This window comes from Solanum verrucosum, unplaced genomic scaffold (genome assembly GCF_900185275.1).
Source record: "Solanum verrucosum unplaced genomic scaffold, falcon-dt-bn FXZP01000163.1, whole genome shotgun sequence".
NCBI classification, from domain to species: domain Eukaryota; kingdom Viridiplantae; phylum Streptophyta; class Magnoliopsida; order Solanales; family Solanaceae; genus Solanum; species Solanum verrucosum.
The window spans coordinates 1,362,353-1,388,357 of NW_026020379.1; the positions used below are offsets into that span (position 1 = coordinate 1,362,353).

Below are 26,005 nucleotides of genomic sequence, written 5' to 3' on the forward strand. Positions count from 1 at the left end.
TCGGAGGCATGCTAGGAAGATTGATAGAAAACACCTCAAGAAACTCAGAAACCATAGGATAGACTCAATCGAAGAAGACTTTGCAATAACATCTTAAATATGAGACAAATAGCCCAACTCACCCTACCCTACTTAGTTTGCTAGCCCAAATAAATGATATAATATTTCAATGGCTTAAGCATGTACATCCCTTCCCACTCCAATCTTTCCCTCCTTGGCATCTCTAGAGTCATTGTCTTAGAATTATAATTTAGCATATCAAAATAAGGAGACAACTAAGTCATACCCAAGATCACATCAAAGTCTAGCATATCTAAAATGACTAAATTTACTCGAGTTTGTAGGCCCATAAATAACACAGAACAATCATGATACACATGGGTTACTACAACTGATTTTCAAACATGGGTAATAACATATATAGGGGCATGTAGGGTATGACAAATCAAATCAAAACCTAGTGCAAATTTCATAGATACATAAGAATAAGTAGAACCCGAATCAAACAACACATTAGCAGAAAATTCTATTCTATGAGAGGCATAGATATTAGGTGGCAGACAATACTTTCATAGATATTAGGTGGCAGACAATACTTGTATGAGGTGCTTTTGTTCTTTGTCAAGTGGATTTTGGGACCCACTTGCAAGAAAAATGGCCTAAAGGTCCCTTTTTATCTCTAATCTCTCACCTCCTTAGTCCTAATTTTCTTCTTATGCTATTTAAAATTTGCTAACATACTTTTTGTTATTTTTTTGGGCTATTCGGTTGTCATTTTTTATAATAGAAAATATGATAATATAACAATAATAATTAATTAACAAATACAAAAAAAGGAACATAAAATGCACTTCTGACATTATCAAAATAAAAATATAAGTGAAATTAGAAAATAAATACAAAAAAATCTGATTATTATAAAGACAAACACATGAATATGAATCAAGAGTTCAGAAGATTAATATATATCATAGTATTTTTATTTTTTTTAAATGTGTATTTATATAGTTCATGTGAATCAAAGTGGTGAATTCTTCACGGACAATTTAATAGTAAATAATAGAGTGAAAATTTCTATTATAATAAATCAATGTATCATCTTCTATAAGCGAACACAAAAATGAAAAAAAATATAATCATAATGATAATAATAAAATAATAATAATAATAATAATAATAATGATAATAATAATAATAATAATGATAATAATAAAATATAATAATAATAATAATTAAAAAAATAATAATAATAATAATTCAATATTGGCAATTTGGAAATTGTATAAAAGAATTAAGGGCAAAAAGGTAATATACTTGGTCAACATAAAAGGGCTTTTAAGTTAAAAAAAAAAAAAAACTCCCCTCCCCTAGCTTTAGCTTTTGGCTTAAAATAAGTCATTTTTGACTTAAAATAAGTCACTTTGATAATTGTCAAACACTCTAATAAGTCAAAAACTAGTTTTTAAGCCAGTTTGACCAGCTTAAAAGCCCATCCAAACAGGCTCCAAATCATTTTTCTTCAACAATTTGAGTCTTTACATTGCTTGAACACCAAGTTGTAGTTTTTGTGGAACAAAAAATCATTGAACTTTTTGTCAAGTAGAAGTTGCTGCAAAAGTATATTTATGCTATGAAACTGAGTACCTATTAATTATCTACATAGTCTTCTCGTTTGAAGTTGAGTCTTTCTATTCTCCTTGTTGCATCAACTTTTGTTTATCTATCTAGTTTACCCACAATAAAAATTGTAATTGCATAAGTGAAGAACTCTCACAATCTTCCTTGTTTTAAGAAGAAGAACAAAAAACTTACAAAACTTGTAGTTTAAAAGTGTAAGGAAATCTCTCTATTTATAGACAAGGAAGGATAGTATGAGAAGGTGATTATCGTGCCTTATCAGATAAATTACAATTCTTCAGAAAAATCACAACTTTTTGGACATGTCATAACTTATCGAAAAAGTCACAATCCTTCGAAAAAGTTATTTCGCTTCAATGTGAAAAGATGTTCGCGTATATATAATATAGAATAAATAAATAAATATAATATAATATAAAATATTGGATAATAAATTGGGTGTTTTAAGTTGGGGGTATTATAGTAATTTAACATTCAAGTTGAAGAGTTCATGCTTTTAAGGTAGTATAGATATAGATTAGTAAGCTTCTAGGACAAATAGTCCTTAGTAGCAATTTTACGTTAAATAAAGTGTGCACTCATAATTTTCAAATTAGGGTTTTAAAATCAAATCGTAACCGATAAGTCAATCGCAGAATGGTTTATTGACTTATTGATAATAGGTTATCGAATAAATGCTTGGGAAATGGATCAAAAAAATTTAATTAACAACTTATTGGTGTGGGGATTAATTACTCAATTTCCTTATTAGGTAAACTGTTAACCCGTTAAGAATTACCATAGTTACATTTTTATTCTAGGTATATTGGCCTCATTTAATATTTTACAATAATATATAAGAGTAATTATATATTATTTTTTTCTTATTCCTAACTCCTAAAGGCTAAAGCCGTAAAGCCACGAAATCTATTTACTTTTCTATAATTATCTATTTTTCTTTAAAGAATAGAGCACGAATCAGCAAACTCAAAAAGTACTGAGAATATATACATGAAAAGTATGCAACAATTTATCGAGCCATTGGCAAAGATGCTTCAACTGGACAATGAAAATGTGACAACCAGTTAAAATTCTAGATTAATTTATCCATTTTATCTTGTTACTGTTTAAAAGTCATCCTTTTAGTAAAGTGCGTTCATCGAAAAAAAAAAATACCATAGAAATTAGAGGTTAACTGATACACCGCTAATCTGAAACCAAACTAACCGATATCTTATAAGTTGACTAACGAATTATTAAATTTAAAAACTGATATCCAATAAGCAAAACTATTAAGTGAAATTATCCGCCCGATCCGTCTTATAAATAGCCACCTTCAAATCCTAATCCCAATTCTTCAATCTCAAATAAAAAAGAAAAAAAACATTGTATAGTGGAACATTCATGCAAGTGCTGCTTAATTTCTACTTTCTAACATATACTTTGCGCACACTAGAAAATCATAAACAAATCTCCTAACTGAAATTAAATTATTGATACAATGAATAAGCAAATTCAGAATGTATCAACAATAATTATCTGCTCGTTGCTGCTATTGATTGATACTGAAATTGGAAATTTTTACCGATTTGTCGATGGAGCACAACGGACGATTCAAGTTTCCGACGATCTAGACGACGTCGTTGACGATGAAGAAGACGAGGCATGGAGAGAATGGGGAAGGAAGAAATCGACTAGCTCCGATTTCGATCCGCCGCCGCCGGATTTTGGTACGATGAGTCCGTCGGAAATTCAAGCGGAAATGATGAAGCGGCAGCTGGGTCCGGTTTTTGGGTTTGTTAAACTCCGACTTGGAACTCGGCGGACTCAGGTATCTCTTGCTTTACCTTCTTTTTTTTTGTGTTGATTCCGATTAATGTGATGAGTAATGATGCGCTAAATTGATTTTCCTGACTAATAGCATTGAATCTAGTGAATAGTTGTCTTGCTGAAAGAGTAATCTACCAATTGCCGTTCAATTTCAAGCTAGTTATACCCATTTTGCAGTGGCGGATGCATAGTGACCAAAGATTTATATATGAAAATTTCTGAAAATTAGAATATATTTTGTGTTTTGAACCCATATTTACATTGAGTTTTGAATCTTTAGAATATGTAAGATTAAATGTTAGGTCCGCCTCTAATCATTAGGATCTATTCGGGTTATAAGTAGAGTGAGAAAATTAGTTGACAAACTGCAGAATGTGGTAAGATCTGAAAACCTCTCTTTTCTGTGAAGTTTCAGGTCTGTGGTGGATGCAACTTCTTGGTACTGGGTTCATATGAACCTAGTACTTTTGATGGGGAGTATAAATTTATATGTAAAAATGTTCAATAAAATCGCAATAGTTAATTATATGAACTTAAAAATAATAATTGTTCAATTCACAGCATCTAAAGATGGAATCCCATAAGCTTAAATTCGTGTTCCGCCTTTGATTCTGGTTGACTTTAGAATAGATAAGTCTGAGTTTTACATAACACCTCATCTGTATTAAAAGGCAATCTTTTAGTATTACAATGAAGTGAACCTAGAATCTAGATAGAAGGGAATAAATGTAGAGGATTACTAAAGTTGACCTCAATTGATTTGGATTGAACCATAGTTGACTGAATGGAAGAGTATAAAGTTGACTGAGATTACTTGTTTCCAGGAGAAAGTTACTGAAATAGCGATGAGATGGACCAAACTAGCAAGAACTGGAGCAATTGAGGCAAAGTTCATGAGTGTTGATGTGAGCACAATCATGTTTACTATGGAGAAAGGTCAAGACTCTATAGAGGTTTGTCTTACTTCCAAATTATGGTGTTTTATTCTATAACTACTAGCTTTACCTATTGATCCTTGCAACAAAGAGTTGAATATCAGAACACTTGTATAAAGGTCGTTGTGTGTCACCACCTCCCACCTATCCTACACAGTCAATTAAGGTTGTTACTGCGAAGCAACAGCTAAGGTGCACAGGACCTTACCGTCTAACCTGTTGGTACTCCGTATTTTCACGGAGAATTTCATTTCACCAGGTCCATGTCCGAGACAGCAGGGTAGTCGTTACACCATTCATGTCAAGGTTCTAGATTTTTAGCCTTCCAAATGCACCCTTTATCGCATGGTTTTACTTAGTTCAATTCTTCTTCCTTTGGGACGATATGTTAGTTAGTATTTGATAGAATCACAAGTTCTGTGTACTAGAAAAATTGAGATTTTATTACTCCATTTTGCAGTTGAAAGAGTTTTTGTTGGACCAACCAGAAGCATATGAGATTAAACTAGGGGACCAACTTTTTCGAAGACCAGGAGATCCTCCTTTTGAAGAAGTATTTGAGAAGATTCAGAGGGAGAGAAGCAAAGTCGATCATACCAGCTTAAAGAAGAATCGGCATAATGAGTTGTAATCACCAGAAAAGAAATCTTGACAACTAATTTTGATCACTTATAACATGTATTATCAGGAGGGCAGGTGTAAATGGCTGGCATCTTACATAATCTTTTTTTCGACACACACTTGACACTCTGTGCTTACAAGCTATGCATCCAAATAATCAGTTAATTCTTCTGACGTTCGATCATTGAACATCTTGTGTTGGGAAATATCTTTGTCAGGAGTAATGGTGCTTATAAGGGAATGATTTTGTTTAAAGTTTCTCCATGTCTTTCACCAATTATGATTTATGAATGGAGCTAAGGGGCTATCAATAGTACCCTTGTAGAAGAGGACAATTGGTATCCTCCATAATGTCCTAAAAACTGGATCTGTTAGATGGTTATATGACACTCCTAAACTGTGTTCTGCTCATCATAAAAGTATTTTAATTCAAACATAATATAAACCATCCCACAAACTAGATTGTGTATACATAGGGATGACCAGAGCAGTCACAATGCTCAAATCCATAATTCTGTAAGAAAAGATGCTCAAATCCATAATTCTGTAAGAAAAGATTATCGATAACGGAGGATACTGCAGTAGACCCTATCGGCTTTTAAAAAATGCAAGTTAAGTGAAAGAATACAGGATTATTTCAGCTTATTGCTGAAGTCAGAGAGCTCGAGAACATGAATTCTGGAAATGCCAGCAGCTTCCTCCCTCTCCTTTTGAGTATTGTAACCCCAGTCCCCTGCTTCAAGAAATCAGATCAGCAATCACTACAACATTGCAAATCTATAAGAAGCAAATTGAGTATGATAAGTCACCTAGATACAAGTTCCATCCATCCAACTCGGACTCTTTAATCACATTCTTTAAAGTAGCAAGCCGGTCTTCCACAAAGCTGAGCAATATTCAGAAAAAGTAGACACTTAATTTCACGCAGTAGAAGCCAAATGGCTAATTCAAAAGAAGTTTGAATAGTTCTTATGCTATGAAATCTTACTGTAGTTTCAGACCCTGGTGTTCTGGCATTTCCTGAAGTTGCTTAAGCACTTTTACTTTAGGTCTGATTAAAAAGAAGTTTCATCTAAGCATGAATATGTGCTTGAATAAGTAAACACTAATTGACCATGTCTCTCTTGATATTGCAGTTAGCAATCCAACTTCGCGTGAAGTAAACTTACCCTGTGCCGAGACCAAAGATCCTTTCAGCTGGAATAGTTATCCCAGCAATCCCTTTAAGTAATGCATCTGCAAAGCGGCTCTACAAATGGCAGTGGAGTACAAATATTAGATTCAACGGCCTATCTCAAGACTCTTAAGAATACAATTCCACTTTCATCAAAAACAAGCTAAAGATTTAAAAAATAAAATGTCACTTGTATGCATGGTGAATATTTCAGGATAAATTAGTTCGAAAGATTTTATCTTTAGGTGAATGTGCGCATTCTAACAAACCTGCTTCGTAGTGACTATATAAAGCTTTGAACTTGCAAATTTCAGTGCATCAGGTACTCCAGGATAAAACCTGTAGAGAAAGCATAAACTTTTTAGTATTTTTCCAACACAGTATATTCTTTGACGTGATTGAGTACTACCTTTAAACAGCGGCGAATTTATTGTGCAATTTATGAAGCACGTGAACTCATAGTCTTTCGCAAAATTAGATATTTTATGTACATATTGTCTTGAATTGATCTAATATTACCTGTTGGCACCCATGCTATTAAAGAGATTAATGATGTACTTGGTTTTACCTAGAAGAACAAGGATCAATTCCCACTTAATTCATTTTTTTTCTATTGTCTTTAGTATGCACTCAAGTTCTTGAAATCTTAGATCTGCCTCTGACCGTAAAGAATAAGTGATTCTAGAGAATGACAATGAGATGAGCACCGACCAACTTATAGGTTGTAGTACTACTCGGAGTCTTAAAAGCTTATCAAGCTAGGAAACTGACAAGCAGATAGATTTAGTTTGTTTTGGAGCACATCATTCGATATAGGTAGTCAGTAGTCTATAGTGTTTGTTTCTCTTTAAGTTGGTTCAGTGATTATACATTTGCCAGAGATTAGAGCTAATCAGGACCCTCAAGTGGTTGATTCGATCACACAGGCATAATCAACAGCTACACTTACCTGTTTGCACCTATCCAAGTAGCCAAATCATTGTCCATCCATTCATCTCTAACCTTACCGAAAAGATCTATAAGAAAATCTCTGTCTTCATTCCATTCTGCCATTATAATGGGTTTAATCTTTGCCCAGTTCTCAAGTATTCCCTCCACTGTTAGTCCCTCTGCAACCTATCACATTAAGAAAGATATCACCTCGACGAACTTTATGATACATCAGCTAGAATGAATAGATTTGTGTCATCATATCAAAGACACTTGTATTTTTTTTTGTGTACCCACCGAAGACGTGCGAATAGAAGAGATTCTCGATTCCAAGAGCAACCTCACAAGTAAGAGATTTTCATATCCAGTTTCCACTACAGGTCTAACCTGCAGAAAGTTTGAAGGTTGATCACTTTCTGCAACAACAACAACAACATACCCCATATATTCCCACAAGTGGGGTCTAGGTAGGGTGAGTGTACACGGACCATACCCTACCTTTGGGTAGAGAGGCTGCTTCCCATAGATCCTTGGCTCAAGGAAAATCTTTTTTTCAGAAAAATAGTTCGAAAGAAATGCAAGAGTAAAAGTTGTGATGATTAGCACAATTGGCACCCGTATATGGATCTCAAATATCATTGTTATTATAACAGAAAACAGTTCACTCGCTGACAAAAGATTTACTCTGACAAGAAGGAGATGATTACGGACAACATTCACTTATTAGAATAGTATCTGTGCAATTATTACCAAATGCTATTCAAAACACTTCTGCTCAAGTTATTAAGGGATGAGAAATCAGTTCATCCCTTAGTAGGAAAATCAGTATTTCCCATATAATGATATTGCAAAAATAGGAAAATCCGAGATTAATCAGTGTAGCAGTTTAGTAGTTGTAACTCCACTCTGAACAACTTTGACGGAAGATTCAACAACAGCAACATACCCAGTGTAGTCCCACAAAGTGACGGAACATTCACATATTACCTTATTTCTCTTCCTTCTACTTCCTTTCCCTCCCCTTATTCACAAGGTACCCCACCGAAAAGATAAATAGATCAGAGGAAAACCTGTTGCTGAGAGTCAAAAGCATGGAAGTTTCAGAGCACCATCAGCATTTCAAGAATGACTCACTTATGAGTTTGAAATGCATACTTCGCCTGGTTTTTGCAATTTCATATAACCCAGAGGTCCATTTACTACATCACTGATTTCAACAGTTCACAGGATTATACACACACGACACACCAACACTACTAACCTCAGGGACGGATCTAGAAGTCAACATATGGGTTCAACATAGGTTTAGTTCAAACTCAATAATTTTATTAAGAAAATTCACTAAAAGTACAAAAAAACCCAGTTACTAATACCTAATACCATCCTAGAATTTAGAACCCATAAAGTTCAAATCTCGGCTCCACCTCTGACTAGCCTAGTTCAACCCCAGATGAATATGCTAAGAACATTTAATAAATCACTTACGGCCATGACGTTGAACTCAATGTGCGCATTCCAACACCCTTTATAGTAGTGACTTATCTCATGAGAAAAGACTTTGTTTTCTTTCAAAGAAGCATGCTTAATACAGCCTATTACATATATAAACATTCTACACATATGTAAACTAAATCAGGGGCAAAAGCCTGTCCAAATCCACCACTACCACAAATGTATCTCCTTCACATGAACAATTTGTCTTTCACTATTTCACCTGTAATTTTACTTTCTAAGGAAATGAACAAAGAAAGCATAATACTTTGACAAGCTAAGACAAAAAGAGAAAAAAAAAAAAAAAGAACTTTACCACATGCATCTGACCTACAATCCAATCTTCCAAAGATGAGTCCACCCCATTGAAAAGACTAGGCCATCTCACTTTAGCAGCCTGCAAAACCAACATTTTTTTTCAAAAAAAAAAAATTGAATATTGGGAAGCAAAAAGGGGCAAGTAAAATAATGACCTTAACAGCAGAAAGAGAGCTTTCTCCACAGCTATCGCAGAGAACTCCATCAAAATCCAGGGCATACAAATCCCCCATTTTTGTGACAGTTATTGGCTCTGAGGTTGTTAAATCTAAGCCTGTGTGATGGAGGGTCTCTTCAATACCCGCCAATCAAATTTGATCAAATATATTTTGACTCAAACTGACAGCTGATTTCTTGTAAGATCATCGTGGGCCTTATTGCCCTTGATCTGACCCGAATGACATGACTAACCCGAATTTGGAATTAGGATGTATTGGGTTAATTAATCTGAATTCATGCCGAGTAAAGTTTTATATCAAGTTATTCTCTATTAATCATTGACAACTTTAGAGCAGCATCTTGGTCTCTTTTTTTCTAGTGATTTTTTACTTCTAAAAATACTAGCATTAATACTATTTGAAATGACGGTAACAAGAAAATAAAGTTAACGACTACGATAGTTAAAATGATATTTTTTGAATACTTGTTTGAAAGTTTGAGAGTAAAGATAGAGATACAAGTTGTATAGATTCGTCTAGGCGAGAGATGAGAAAGTTCATGATCTAAATCAAGTGAAGTGCATCAAGAACAAGAATGACAAACTTTTGATAAAAGAGGTACACATTAGAGAAGATAGACAGAAAAATTTTCATAAACACTTAAATGAAGATTGAAGAGGGGGATAGGGATATTGCATTAAGGAGTTAGAGCACTTTGAGAATCATAGACAATTTGAATATTGTAGATGAAAAAAATTGAAGACGATGAGGGGGCGATCCATAAGATAAGGAGGGGCAAAGTCATCAAGCCACACAAAATTGTAGTGAAATTTTGAGAAAATATAGGCAAAATAGGTATGAAGTGGTTGACTATATTGTTTGATATAATTCTTAGGACGACTAGAATGTCAAAAGAATGGAAATGAAGTACAATAATTTTATTGTATAAGAACAAGAGAAATATCCAAAATTGCAATAACTATGGGAGTATCAAGCTACTAAAATACTCTATGAAAGTTTGGGAGAAAAATGATAGAGATAGGGTTGAGGAGGGGTGTGATCATCTTCGAGAATCAAATTTGAATTTATGTTGAGGTGATTAACTACAAAAGTAATTCACCTTGTAAAAAGACTGTTGAAGTAATGCAGTGGTAGTATGAGAAATTTATAGTGTTTATTGACCTAGAATAACATATAATAAAGTTTCTAGGGAGGTTCAATGGAGATATTTGGAATTTAGAGATGTTCATGTGACTTACACTCTCACAATTCAGGACATATAAGATGGCGTCAAATTCCATGTAAGAATAATGGTAGAAACTCATAAGACTTTTCGATCGAAATAAGACTGCACACTAAGATTCAACCTTAGCCTGATTTTATTTGCCTTAGTATTGGATGAATAGACATTGCGCATCTAATGAGAGATGTCATGGTATTTTTTATTCATAGATGACATTGTATTGATTGACAAGATGCACTGAAAAGTTAACGATAAACTATAAGTTTAGAGGCAGGCCCCAAAGTTTAAAGATTTTAGGTTTAGTAGGACAAAGATTGAATACTTGAATTGCAAGTTCCCATAGCGCAATGGACAGAGCTGGAAGTGAAATCGATATACAAGCTATTATCAAGTAGTTTGGGTCTATAATACAAGGTAATGGGGAGATTGAGAAGGATGACATGCATCGTATTGAAGCGGGGTGGATGAAATGGAGACTCACTTATGAGGTTCTATATGATTAACGTAGTATCACCAAGGCTTAAGGGTGAGTTCGACTTAGTGATAGTTAGATGTACCTTGTTATATAGGATAAGGTGTTGACTTGTCAAGAATGCATGTGTTCCGAAGATAAAGCTGATAAGAAAGATGTGAATGCGCATATGGATTTGTGGACATACTAGAAGATATATATATATATATATTACTATAAGTTTGAAGCTCCAAAGTAAAAAGTTGAATTACCATTTTGCCCCTTTACTATATTAAAATTTGATTAATTATTTAATTAAATACAAATATTTCAATCACATAATGGTAAGAATTTGAAGTTCATAAACCCTTTAATAATTAAATTGTTATTTTCTTGATAAATGAGTACATTGATATTGCTTTTAATCAGATTCATAAATCTCATAATAGAAGAATTTGAAAAGTTATGATTGATAAAACAATGTAACCGGAATTTTTTCTTTTGAAATAGCTACATTTTTCCTTCTAAATAGACTCTATTGTTTATTATTGATGTAAAGAATTTGAAGAGATGTCATCATATATCATCATATGATCATATATCATATCATATCAGATATTACTAAAAGTGGAAAGCTCCAGCCTTTAAAGTTGGATTGTCATTTTACCCCTTCATTATATTAAAAATTTATAATTATTTAATTAATTAAATAGTAAAAATAAAATTATAATTCACCCAAGGCTTAATTACATGTTTCAGGTTCAAAACAAAATTTTGCGTGTTTAGATAAACAAAACATCAAAACATTTCAAATTCTTGGCTATGTTAATTTAGAAACAATTAATATTTAAAGGAAGTTGCTTTTTTAATAGCTAAAATAATGATAAGAAATAATGTTGTCATACTAAATGTTAATAATAGCTAAAATAATGATAAGAAATAATAATTTCTCATTTTACAAGCTTTCCAAAATTAGTTTATACATTTTCGGAATGATTATAAATAATTAAAAATAAATAATAGGTATATAATTTAATAAAATAATTACTATAAAAACTTGCAATAGCTTATGACTTTATATGATTTTCTATAGCACTAATATTACAAGTTCAAAAATACTTTAAATAGATAAAAAATAATTTCAGAAAGAGTCTTTTTCACTATCCCATTAACTACACATACGTACAATGTATGTTATTTAATTATGTCATTTTTAAATTAATAAATTTATATTATCTTGAGCTCGTAGTTATAAAATTTTTGCAGAAATTGAAGAGTTATCTTTTAATTATTCAATACAGATTATTATATTTGTCAATTTCCACCATATATCAGCTCACACTTTTGCAATACTCTTCTTTTACTCAACATACTTCCTTGTTCATGGTTAGGTAAATATTATCTACTGATATTTTCTTCTCTTCCTTTTATTACAATTTCACATTTTTCATTCCAATTTATTGATACTATTTTTCCTAATTTTGTCTTTCCTTTTTTTAATAGGAGTTGTTGTGTGCAATCCATATTATAATGGAAAATTGACTTTATAGTGTTTTCAAAAATACAGATATAATTGTTGTTATGCATTTCAAGTTTTCTTTATATATACACGGTTGAATGTTGATGTATGGATTGAAAGTTTCTCAATGAATTGCAGGGATTATTGTGAGGTATGATTGATTAAACTCATTAGAAATACATATTCTTATTATGCTTATAGTTTGAAATTTGAGGGTATCTGTTTTGATTTCTTATCTTATACATATTTTTCAATTTATATTACAATAAATTTTTTTGTATTTATACATAAATTTATAACTATAGACATATATTATGCAACCATATAATATGGAATATACGTGCAATGCACGTGTCCAGATACTAGTATATATATATAAGAATGAAGTTGTGCACGATAAGGTGAGTGGCCTACCTAGAGGACAATATGAGGAAAGCAAGCCTAAATTAATTCAGGCATATAAAGAAATGTGAGTAGATGCATCAAGAAGGAGGTGTAAGAGGTTGACATTAGTTAGATGAGGCACTTTGATACCTTTTGATGAAAGATATGATTCAGAAGAAAATAGGAATCCAAAATTCATTGAGAAAAGAAAGTAAATCAATTATATTCACCAGAAAAAAGAAAGTACAATTCGAAAAACGTTAGAATTATTTTGTATAAGATAAAAATAATCAAGACATACGATCATATCTAATCTAAAACTTTGAGGGTACTGAAAATTACCTAAGAAAAATTTAGACAATACACGTTGCCAAGCTATGCAATGATGTGTGAGAGGTTATGAAGATAGTGGTGGTACCCTGAAGACTAATGATACAATTCATTCGGTGAGAATAATATAGATCGACCCACCCATGTTGGTTAGTCCATACAGACTTTAAAATTTTATCAATTTGGATTAGTCTATTTTTTTTTTCTTAAAAAAAGAAATAATATATTTTTAAAATTTAAATTTTAAAATATTAACATAAATATCAACAAGACAATATTATATGGTGTTACTATTTGTTAACCAAATTTCAAATGCATGAATAAAATAATTTTAATAATCCTTATTATGTTTGACTTCAAGTGAAGATTTGGTTGGATGACTTCAATATGAAATCATTGTCATTTTATGTAAATATCAACATATTAAGTGAGATTTACGGATGGTAGAGTATATACAAATCTTATCTCTATTTCGTGGAGATAGCGAAACTGTTTTGCTTAAGACTCTCGATTCAAGTACATAATACCAAAGTAAAACAAAAGAAGAAAAGAATGAAGAATCATACAGAAAAAATATTTTTTATATTTGAATGTTTTAACTTTATAATATTTATATGCATGGTTTCTGACTTTTAAGTTTGGACTTCTCTTATTATTTGCAGTATTCTATATTTTTTTAATTTAATATTTTAAAACTAAAATTAGATATTAAAAAATTACATATAAAATATTATAAATTGCATTTTTTATCACATCACTATAATAATTAATATTATTTTAAAAAATTATCGATAATAATAATATCATACTTAGTGTAGTGCCACTCGATTAGATTTGGAGAAGCTTGTGTATATGCATACCCTATGTAACACCTCGCTATTAGAAAGAGTTAAATTTAGAAAAAAATAATTTGGAAAGAGCCAAATTGAGAATTTGGCAAGTTATGCCTAAGTTGTGAGTTTTGGGTAAATTTCGAACGACCATAACTTCCAGTACATGATGAGTTAGGTGGCTCATAAGATATCAAATGAAAGGTCTTTGAATCTCCTTTCCAACACCATCGAGTTTGCTAGATTTCGAGTTCGGATGAGGGATATATACCCGTTTTAAGTCAGCATGTTCAGTCAAGAAATTTTACCTAAATTAATAAGGGGTACTTTGGTCTTTTTCTTACCACATCAGCTTTAAACATTTTTAGTAAGGTTTTAGGGGTCTAAACTGATTTGGGTAAGTTTTCGTAATCATAAATACGCTTAGGGTTTTAAAAGAGGGTTCAAGAAGAGAAAAGAGGAGAAAAGGAAGAACGATCAAAGATTTCTTGCGAATCAAGGATTTGTTTTGCCAAATCGAGGTATGTAAGTTTTCATGTAAATTCCAACCGTAATTTCGTTCTTGAGGTTGAATGATTTGAATTCTTGATGGGTGTTCTTGAGGTTTTGTTCTTCATGCTTTGTTTAGGGAGTTTGATGAAATTTGAGGTGAGGATTTCGATTGTTGAGGGTTGTTCTTGAGGGAAAATGAGTAGATTCTTGTGTACTTGTATTGGGTAATTGAATCTAAGGAAAATTTAAGGAAACCAATCGATTCTAGGCGAGTTAGGATCAGAAAACGAGAAGAAAAATTCGTTGGGATTTTCTGAGCTGGGGCTGGCGCACTGGACCAGCAGTGCGCCAAAACTGCGCCTCTGAAGTTCAAGGGTTGGCGCCCCGTGCCACTCAGTGCGCCAGGGTCGCATGCCCCATCCTATTTTTAGTTGTTTGCTCCGTCTGAGTTCTTTTAAAGTATACCTTTACTCATTTCTGATTCTAACTACTCTAAACTACATCTAAACATAGAGAGATCCTTCACAATATGAATCATAACCCTTGAATTCATAATTCAAATTCAAAGTAAAGTTAATAGTAAAGTCTTGAAAGTTCTTTCGAGTCATTTTGAGAAGGCTTTTACAATCTTTTAAAACTTGTTTTAAGACTTGAGTACTTGAGTTTGAGGATAAAGAGAGTTGAGTTTCATTTGTCAAAATGAATATATGGGAACTAAGTATTCCTAAAGAGTAAATATTTTTACATTTAAAATGAGGGGAAACATCGATTTCCAAATGAGTTTATGAGGAGTTTTGAGTACTATCTCTTTTAAGAGAAACCTTTTGAGTAATAATCTCAAATTTTGAGGATGAGGAAATATTTTTAAACATATGAGCTAAGTTATATTTTGGGAGTAGTATTGAGAACCGATATGGGGACGAGTTCAAATAACTCAAAGTTCTCATAAACGTAACCATGTAGCCAACGTGGGTAGAAAGGGTCATACTTTTTAGATGATTCCTTATTGCTTTTTAAGCATAGCTTAGTGGATTCACTTAGTTGAGGATGTCTTATACTCTAGCAAGGTATAAGACAGTTCTGGTAGCGTGGGCGAGACGTTGTATCATCACATAGCTCATAGTGATGGTTGTCGGTTACAGAATCTCCCAAATTGAGTTATTTTGTATCTTTACATAAACTGAATATTTATTGTATTTTTAAATACATTGAATTGTTATCTACTGTTTTAAATGCTTTATATAAACTGCATCTTTATTGTTGTTTTTATACTGTATTGAGTTGAGTATCCATGAGTTGAGGTTGAGTTGATCAGTAAAGTTGAGGTGAGTATGTTTCCTTCTTTCCAAGTACAAGCTATTATGAGTATTCAGAGGGTTTCACATTGAGTTTACATTTCAGTTTTGTTTATTAGGATGTCGTGGGTCTTGTCCCGATGTCCATCTCAGTTAGTAGAGGCTTCATAGATAGTAGAGTTTTGAGAATGTTTCATTTTCATTTTTATTTGTTAATGTTTTAGACTTGAGTTGCCTCTTTTGGCCAGTGAATGTTTTAACACATTTATGAGTTATTTATTTTAAGACTATGAGTAAAGATTCTACTTTTGAGTTTATCTATTATATATTGAGAAAGTCTTTCGCTGAGAGTTGAGTCAGGCCAATGATTCACTTGGGGTCAATAATGGTTCTCGAGTGTCGGCCACATTCAGGGGTGTAGGCTCGGAGCGTGACACCTTAAACCTACCTCAATATATTAAAAGATATACTTTGAACTTTGAAAAGCAAAACGTACTATAAATTTTGACCACAAAAGGATTAGAAGTCTTTTTATTTCAATTTATTTGCGTGATTCTAACTTGACACAAAATTTAAGAAAATAAAAAAAATAACTTTTAAACTTTGTGATCATAAACTAAAAATATATATATAATATATCAGAATATGATAAATCTTAGGATTATAAATATGTTATAGAAAAGTAAAAATTTAAGATTTTTAAAAAAAAATAAATTAAAAATAAAAAAAGAATTGATAGCGTGCCGCACACTGGATGCTTCTCTCCTCACGCAAGCAATCAAACAAAAAAAAAGAAAAGAAAAAAGGGGGACTAGCGACACGAACGACCGGACCCACAGATTTTTTGTCTAAACTAAGCAAACCAAACGGCGCCGTTTGTTTGAAACAGTTACCGGCTTTCCCGGTAGCCTTCTCTTCCCCCAAAAATTTTCACTATAATCATGCCCTCTCTCTTCGCTCGTTCTTCGAGACAGTTTCTAAATTTTTTCTCACAGTAGCAGCACAGTTTATCTTCATCTCTATCTGCTTATTATCACTTCTGTAAGTATTCCAAAAGAATTCGAATTCCATTTCTTTGTTTTTTGATTGTTTGATTCTTTTTTTCTTATGGTTTGTTGATTGGATTATATGATCATTGACTTATTTATTCAGTTACTTTGCTTTAGCATAAGCATTTCTATTGGATATGGTTTTGGATCTCTTTGCATGTCCTGACTAGATGATGATTGAGCAAATTGAATGTTAACAACTTTGTGTACATGTTTTGCATAGATATGAATTGATTTAGAGGGTAAGAGAGAGAGTTTTGCTGGTAAACAGTCAGAAAAGAGAGTGATGAATCTAGCTAGTGTCAAGATACCAGATTCATCTGAACTTTTTTTTCTTCTAAAATTTGGGGTTGGGAGGGGAAATGAGGAGGGGATTACAAGTTGGGGGAATCAAACCCTCGCTAACAAGTGAAAGTTCAGGTAGCCAACTAAATGAGATATTGATATCCCCGGTTCATTTGAATCTGGTGTTCTCGATGCTGATCATATATTTATATTTAAAAATCCCTATAATTGTAGTAACAAATATTAGTAGATATGAACCCATGACTTTAAAAATACAATGACTTCAATGTTAAAAAACTCAAAAGTTGAACATATAAATTTTAAACTGTGCATCTGCCTTTGAGAAAGGGCACATTTTTATTGGCTTAATTATAGTCTCTATGTTTTAATTTGTTTGTGTTACTTTCCTTTTTAGTCTAAAAAGAATGTTGCTTTCCTTTTTGACAATTTTTTAGTTTCAACTTTCCACGTGACATTTTTAGAACCACAAGATTAAAGGACATTTTGATACATTTTACATACCTCTAATGTAAGAACCCAAGAATCAAAATCTTTTTTACCTTCTCAAACTCCGTGTCAAGTCAAAATCATATGTGAGCAATGCAAAGCCACGAATTCTAATAGGGATTCAAAAAAATGTTTAAATTGCTATATCTAGAGGAATTGACAGTTTATATATGTACCATAAATAAATAATTTTTACCCTACTTCAGTGGCAGATTATGTACAAGAAAGGGGTTTGAATCTCCTTCATCGAGAAATTATACTACACAAATAGAATAAATATGAATTTTTTGGTAATATGCCGACTGTTGAATCCCCTTGATATGAAGAGTAGTCTTTCATAGTGGTAAAGAGGGCTCAAAAGTTGTTGTAGGTCATAGCTTTATATCCCAATTATGACATTCTAGAATGTTTATCATTTCACGGCTCCACCACTATCCACCTTGCATAGTATAATTTCGGATGTTAGGGATTCAATTTAACTCCTTCCTTACCTTTAGCTCGGCCAGCGGTGGCAAGACCTAAACATAGTATCATTATGTAATACCATCTTGAAGCATGTGACCACTTTATGTAAAGCTAATTGGTGTAGTTTTGGTTTTTGAGGTATAAATATGTTATTTTTAGCAGGGCAAAGTATTTTCCTTGAAAGTTGAAACTTCAGGTTTTGAAATTTGTCGACTTGCTAGGTAAAGCATCAATTGATGTTAAACTAGTGACTGTATAGGTGTAAAATTTTGCAAATGTAAAGTCTTGGAAATTCTTTTTAACCTTCTATTTTTTATGTTTCTTGGATATATTTGATTTTTGAATGTGGTCTCATGCTTTATTAGCTCCTAAGTTCTAATCTCTATTCATTTTCTTTTGTTTCCCCTTTCTTTCTCTCTCATGAATGTGAAGTGTATTGAGTTTTAATTACAGAAAATGGAAAATAATAAGGAAGGGGAGGAAACTGCTCCTTCTAGAAATGAGTGGGAAGTCGTATCGCTCACACAGTCGGCATATGCTGCTGCCCCTGATTCAAGACAGGTTGATCTCGTTGATGATAGTAGTGCAGAGTTTGTAGCTGAAACTTCTGATCCAATGATTATGTCGGGGCACTTTGGCTTTCCACCAAATCAGCATGAGAATGCGGCATTGCAACCATCTAATGATGAGATTCTCAATGAGAAGGGAAGTGAAGATGCTACTCCTGAATTTGTTGCTGACAAAGGGGTTGATTCAAATACAGATGAAGTGAGGCCAAAAACCAAAGGATTGAGCACAACGGAATTTCTTGGAGATCAAATGTTTGATGAAAAGGTTAGCATTTTATCCTTAAGTGGTGCAAAATTTGAAGAAGATGCAGTCTTGCAGGGGTCAAGTTTGGTGGACAAAGAGCAGAATTTTTTTAGTTCTACTACATTTAGTTCTTTCCATAGTGAAGAACCCATGGGTGTGTCAGCATCCACAGAGGAAAGCAATATGCTTGCAGAACCAGTTGAACTCGTTCACCAGGTTATTGATTCTGGCATATCTAATTTGCCAAAGGCTAAAGATGAAGATAATGATGATGCAGAAAATCTTCCTTGTCAAGCCTGGTGGAAAAGGCGGGCTGTTTCACTTCTTGCCCACGCAAAAGATGCCAACACATTCTGGTCCATTTTCATTGCTGCAGCTGTTATGGGCCTCGTGGTTATTGGTCAGAGATGGCGGCTAGAAAGGTGGCAGGTATTGCAAATGAAGTGGCAGTTTGGAGGCCATGATGAGGTAATTTTACTACAGTTCTACTTGAAAATAGTTCAAACTGGTGTCTTCACTGAGTTGATCATGTTTTACCTTGGGTCTGACATTGTTAGTGCGCTTTTACCAATCAGCTAAGTAGATGATGAATTGATTAATTAAGAAACTTCTGCTGTAATTCTTTTGATTAGTTCCTCCTGGAGAAAGAGGTGATTTACACCATTTACATAAATCCTTTTCTCCTCCATGTCCAGCTTCCATTTCATTCATTTCAAATAATAGTGGCCCATGGGATAGTTGCAGACGCCGTATAATAGATACTTTACCTGCTCTTTCACCCTTTTGTTTCTTCCTAAGAGGTTCATCTTTTCTTTTACTGCATTGGTCTGTTATTATTGAGAGATTTTATCTTTCAATACCACTATGATTTTGTAATGTTGAAATATTTATTCTGCTTTCCCCTGAAGCAGTGCATATTCGTGTTCCTTGGACACGCGTGGGATATGTAATTTACTTTGTCAATCTTTTGACATGACATCCTCTAGTATGGCACACATCTTTAGAGGTGGGACTGGGAGTGGAATGAAATAAAGGAATTTCTTCACCGTCTATATGAGTGGCTTTTTAGGCGGTGAAAGGGAGGATTGGATGATATGAAAGCGAGAGGCATTTAGGGTGAGTTTTTTTTAGAGGGAATCATCTAGAGATGGAATAGGAGGGAGATCGGCAGAAAGCGGAAGATACTAAGGCATCTAAGAAGGTAATTTGCTTTACTTGGTGCACGTACGAGATGCAATGCTAACAATTGCTCGTGTAAGGAGTGGGAGATTATCCTACTACATAGCAAATTCGCGGTCAACTTCAGGAGTAGATTTTTTGTTATTGAGCTTGTTTCCTGCGGTATATCAGATAACCTGCGACTTGAAGTTCTTTCTTTGCATCCTTAAGTTTTTTATTCTTAAGTTGGCTGAAATAAGTCTATTTTACAAAGACATGGAGCCTTAACAAATGAGTGATTTGTTGTGGTTTACTATTCCTTTAAATCATATTACTGTATTTCATATCTGCACCTCAAAATATTTATTCTCTCATATAAGTTGCATAGTTGGATTCACCGATTTGTTTTCCTTGCATCGACAGATAATGAACAGGGCATTTATTAGTCCCATATCCCGATTGAAAGAAGTGATAATTGGGAGTGGTCGTCGTGGTTCCTTTATCCGAGGGAATGCTTCAACACAACGTTAAGATGATGATGACGAAAACAAACTTGTCTGTGTGCAAGTCATAGCTTAGGTTTGCTTTCCAGTATACCTAGTATTTATTTATGTTTGACGGGGTTTAACGATTGGATATGTTATTATGATGGAATTGTAATCATGGAATCTACAAGCAAGCACTTGAGGTGACATTATTGGGAAAAAAACAAGTAAATTTTGTCATTCCTCTCTAATATTGATTCCCAGAATTTACAAAAAAATGTGCATAAGATTGAAGCTTTCTTCTGGAAATTAGCTCCCAATATTAAAACCTTCTTAAAGACGAATGTTGTAGTATACTGTGATCCTTAGACTAATGTTGTAGTCAAAACCTTTTGTTATATTTTAACTTGACATGGAGTTTAAGAAAATAAAGAAGAATTTTGAATTTTGTGCTCTTAAATTAAAGATATGTTAAACTGGTGTTAAAAATGTTACATAGAATGTTGGAATTGAAGAGTCGCCAAATAAAAATAAAAGACATATTTTAAAACGGATCAAAAAGAAAAGTAGGATAAACGACTTTTCATATTTTTGAAGAGCAAATGAACCTCAAAACCTTGCAATTCATGGAGGAACCTATGAGATGACACATTAGATTTTAAAATTGAGAGAGATTCAGAATTTGAAATGCACATTGAACTTATCCATTAAGGACCACGTACCTCAATTTTCTTTTTTTGGGTACTGCATGAACGTAGATATCAGACAAAAAAATTCAACGCTTTAGTCAGTTTTTTTAGAGAAAATTTCAGAAAGCATGACATTATATTCCTGCATTACTATATGAAGCGAGACTTTCGAACACATTGTATACATTGTCCTAGTTTCAAGTTGTATACACTCTATCCCACTCGAAATACTGCATTAAAATATTTGATACTGTGTCGAATCAACTCGAAATCGGAATATTGTTTAAAATTGAAAACAAAGTGAAAGGTTCAAGCACCCTTTGGGATTGCAAGTTAAAAATTTATGGATTCAACTTTAACAATCAATATTAGTGTAGAAGAATATGATTGTTTAGAGGATGTTGAAAAGTTAGATGATATGTTGTGTCAAATAAATTTCTCATGTGTAGCAAAATCGTATAGTCTAAGAAAATCTGAATAAAATCAAGAAAAAGAAATAATTTTGTGGAAAAGTTATTCACAACAAAACCTTGTAAACTTTCAAAAACGTATTTGAAAAAAGTTGTTTACCTAAATCTCATAGTGTAAGGAGTAAATTACATCATATTCCTACTTTTTTTCTAATTACAATAATTCCTTAAAATTTGTACCTTCCGGATATATAAGTCACCATCCGGATACATTAATTTTGATACAAGAAGTATCAATCTGTTACGCTAGAATAGGGAATAAAAATTGGAAATCAAATTAAATCTCATAAATTACGCTTACGTTTCTTCTTACTTTCAATCATACAGAGGCAAATTCTAACATAAAGATGAAATTCAAAATTTCAAATTGCTTCCCCTTGTTCACCGAAGAAACCTTTCAGATTTGATTCAAAAACTTGTCGAAATTTCGGGTAAGTGATGTGAGTTATGAAGGATACCAAAGTGATGGAATAGTTGTTGGACAAAAGATTTCTTTTGTGAATCTTCAAGTTCATAGAAGGTCCTTTCAATTTTGATTCAAGATTGTCGAAAATTTTTTAGATTCAAAATTCTTCTCCAAGTTCATCGAAGATCCTTTCAATTTTGATTCAAAATTGTTGAAAATTTTGAAATTCAAAATTCTTCTCCTAGTTTATTGAAGATCCTTTCAATTTTGATTCAAAATTATCAAAAAAATTGAGAAGATACATCATGAATATCTTCATTAGTCTTGTTATTATCATCGTCAGTGGTTTGAAGAAGTACTTGAGCTTCTGTGAGGACTCTCAGCCTCTCCCTTTGTGCCGATGCCGCCGCCGCCTCTATGGCGTTTTCCTCCTCTATCAACATTGACTATATAGTTGTATACTGAACGCCAAATTTGAACTCTCACTGCTTCTGCAGAGTAAAAGAAATGGGAAAAGTAGAAGAACACAACATTGATAGAGCAACCAGATGGATTTACATGTATCAGTTTTTATGTATTTATATATCATGTCCATAAAATCGTGCATGATACATTATTATTCATAACTTTAACTTCAGGGTAAAGAGATCTCATAATGAAATATATGGAATTACATGTATTGTGTTGTGTAGTCAATTTTTTAATTTGTGATCTCGAGATAGATATATTACTCATGATACATTACTATTTCTAAAATATTTAGTAGATTGCTAAGTACTGTAATCATACCTGATACATTAAAGTAGTAAAGTTTGCATATAAGGTGTTTGGTTTTAGATCGATACATTACCATGTGATAGTTGTTACGTATCAAATACATGTAGTGTTAATTTGTATGAATGTATCATGACCAAAAAAGATTTGATTTGTTTTTTCGAGATGAATATATTACTCATGATACATTATTATTCCTAAAATATTTAGTAAATTGCTAAGTACTGCAATCCTATAGATACATAAGAGAAGTAAAGATTGCTTGTAAAGTGTTTTGGTTTTATATCAAAACATTACTGTGTGTTAGATATTAAGTATCATATACATGTAGTGTTAGTTTGTATGAATGTATCATTGCCAAAAAATGATATTTAATAGTAATTTGTGTAAATGTATCATGACCATTAATATGTATCAGATATGTGTGATACACATTAGTCATTAATATGTATCAGTTATAGTACATTATGATTTATGTACCAAGATTATTATTGGGTAATCTTGATACACAACAAAAAACTGATTTATTACTATCTATATCCTTTTTAAATTAAAAAATATTGAAGATACATTATAAAACTTGATATATTATAAATGATACATTAGACATTAATTATGTATCAAGTACATAAGTATTGAACATGAAACCTACTAGTCGAATATTCAACAATATTAGGGTTATGTATCAATGTAATAAATAAATATATATATATATATATATATACATGATACATTGCATAAAACATAATCAATCTATTGTAGCATTGATGTATCAGAAATTTCATACCACTAACAAAGGATAATTTAAGAAACAAAACAAACAAGATACATTGAGAATATGTAACTTCGGTAAAGATGGGCATGAAGATGAATCCTTCTTCGATTTTGCCTTCTCCAACTCAAATATCTTCATGAATAATGGATCGTTTCTTTTTTAGATCTATTTTCAACAAAATCTTCATCGTTAGAATCAAAGGCACAACTTACAATATCTTGAGTAGTTAAAACTAATTGGGTAATCCTAATACTAAAAGAAGAAGCACCATCCATAAGTATCAGTAAATTGATGATGAAAAATTAAAAAAACAAAAACAAAGATGAACAGAGAGAAACAAGGAAGACGAACTATCTATTCAAGGAGTTGAAATTGATTTGATTGGAAAGAGAACGATTTTAAATTTCAAATTGTTACGAAAGAATTAACTGATAAGATTGTGGGAGTGAAATAGGGAGACAAGGATGGAGTAAATTAAGGAAGAGAAATGGTTTTGGGAGTGTAAGATTATGTATCCGGAAGTTTAGTATTAAGAGTAAAATAAGGAATTTTGGAAATATTTTGAAATTGTAGGAAATAATGAAAATTATGAAAATATAAGATGTGTATATAAGTAATTTTTCTATAAAATAATGCAATGTTATCCCTTAGGGAATACTTTAAGCACAAACTGATGATCCCTCAAATTTCAAAGCTCGTAAGAGTTAGGGAATTTCTAATATTCAAGTGCACTAACATTTATGGTTGAAGTCAAATCCTTAAATTTTAATGCACAATCTCAAAATTATGCGCACAACACAAGGGTTTGTGGTGGAGTGGCATGTACTCCTTCATTCTTAATCAAGAGTTCTTGGGTTTGAGTCCCCTTGGTATGAAGTCGCCTTTGTTAGAAAACACTTTACCCCTTATGTGAGACTTCTCGGCGCGAATCCAAATTTATTTGGACTCTAAAGTGATTACCGGACACTGGATGAAAAATAATAATTAAAAAAAAAAACCTTCCGCACACATTCTGATTCATTTTTTTAATTAGTCACTTTATTAACATATTTTAATTTTTCAGTTTTAGGCAAAAAATCAAGCATTATGATTTATGGTGGTATAAATCATCAACACTTTGAGACTCTTCGCAGAAAGTTGCCATTTTCAATAAGCTAATAAGTATTCTTAAAAATAGTTTTAGATTTATCAATACATCTTTAATTATGAGATGAAATGAAACTAAATTATTAGTATAAGTACCTATGTGAAATAGTAATCTTGTTAAAGGAATTTTGTTCATAGTTATATCTTAAATGATACATTCAAATGAATTGAGTTGATATTTTTTGGTATTTAAAGTCATATTTATCATTGAATAGTCAATTGAAAAATACTATACTCAAAAATTAATATTTTACAGCCGACCAAAAATTATCAAGTTCTACAAGTATTGATTCATAACATATTTGGTGTGATTTAACATTAAAAGATTCGGACCATATTTAATATATTATTAACAAAAATGTTCATATATATGCATATACTAGTTTCACGGCACGTGCATTGCACGTGTATCATATCATATAGTATATGATGTTGTAAAATAGAATTAATATTACTAATTTAAAGCTTTTTAGTAAATAATTATAATTGAAAGAACATTGAACACGTGCTTTTAAATGATTAATACAAATTATCATAGAGTTAATTATTTTTTGAGAACAAAATGACCATATATCATTGAAACATTTCAAAAACATTCAAAATTTAAATATGGGGAGAAAGTGACATTTCTTTAATAGTATTATTTTTTTCTTTACTCAATTTTGGAAACAAATTGAACCAACAAAATATAAAAAAATAGTAGCATCAAAAAGGTCACCAATAGTCTTTCCTCTTGTTATGACCATAAATAATGGACACCATTTAGATACAATTTTTCTCTTAAATATTCATACTTAAATTTTATTATGTGCATGACACTAATAAAGATTGCCATAAATATTTCAATATTTTATCTTTAAAGGTATAAATCTTTTAAAAAATATTATTACTCAATTAATATTTGAGTAAGATTATCATAGACATGTAATTTTATGAAAAAGTGTACTTTTATAGTGAATGTCTACACTGTTATAAGTAGAATGTTATAGAGACAAAAAATATAACATCAAAAATTAGTTCTAAAAAAAATTAGGTTGTTACAGTGAAATGTTGTTATAATGAATGATGGTTAAGTAGAGGTTTGAGTGTATGTCAAATATTTAGCTTGACCACCAATTCTTTGTTTTATATATATATTTCAGTAGCATAATTTAATGTTAAGTTATCAACAATATCACCTATGGTGAAAAGTTTTTCATTTTTTTAAGTTTCTACCTTTACTTTGCAAAAGTGTTGTCTTCTCCTCTTTTCTGCCGCATACATATCATATAGTTGTTGCCTAATAAAAGTATCTAGTATCTTATAGAAGTTGTATCATGATATAAAATATTAAATTTTTTCAATATAAAAAATTAATAGATGAAA

The 26,005-nt window shown here is 32.0% G+C and overlaps 3 protein-coding genes across 3 annotated transcripts; 2 read left to right on the top strand and 1 right to left on the bottom strand.

Moving 5' to 3' along the window:
- The first annotated feature begins 3,033 nt into the window (after window positions 1-3,033).
- On the top strand, window positions 3,034-5,213 carry LOC125838960 (uncharacterized). The gene is made up of 3 exons (XM_049517961.1): window positions 3,034-3,448; window positions 4,272-4,400; window positions 4,843-5,213. The coding sequence occupies exons 1-3, from the start codon at window positions 3,119-3,121 to the stop codon at window positions 5,011-5,013; spliced, it is 630 nt and encodes a 209-aa protein (XP_049373918.1). The 5' UTR covers window positions 3,034-3,118; the 3' UTR covers window positions 5,014-5,213.
- Window positions 5,214-5,535: 322 nt separating this feature from the next.
- Window positions 5,536-9,216, bottom strand: LOC125838916 (uncharacterized). Its single transcript, XM_049517916.1, has 9 exons — window positions 9,072-9,216; window positions 8,915-8,995; window positions 7,405-7,494; window positions 7,127-7,293; window positions 6,447-6,516; window positions 6,173-6,252; window positions 5,992-6,054; window positions 5,813-5,889; window positions 5,536-5,736 (listed from the first exon to the last, which is right to left on the bottom strand). The coding sequence occupies exons 1-9, from the start codon at window positions 9,147-9,149 to the stop codon at window positions 5,636-5,638; spliced, it is 807 nt and encodes a 268-aa protein (XP_049373873.1). The 5' UTR covers window positions 9,150-9,216; the 3' UTR covers window positions 5,536-5,635.
- A 7,330-nt stretch (window positions 9,217-16,546) lies between these two features.
- On the top strand, window positions 16,547-20,514 carry LOC125839059 (ATG8-interacting protein 1-like). The gene is made up of 3 exons (XM_049518038.1): window positions 16,547-16,659; window positions 18,378-19,205; window positions 20,319-20,514. Exons 2-3 carry the CDS (start codon window positions 18,381-18,383, stop codon window positions 20,424-20,426), a joined length of 933 nt encoding a protein of 310 aa, XP_049373995.1. The 5' UTR covers window positions 16,547-16,659; window positions 18,378-18,380; the 3' UTR covers window positions 20,427-20,514.
- Window positions 20,515-26,005: the final 5,491 nt, after the last annotated feature.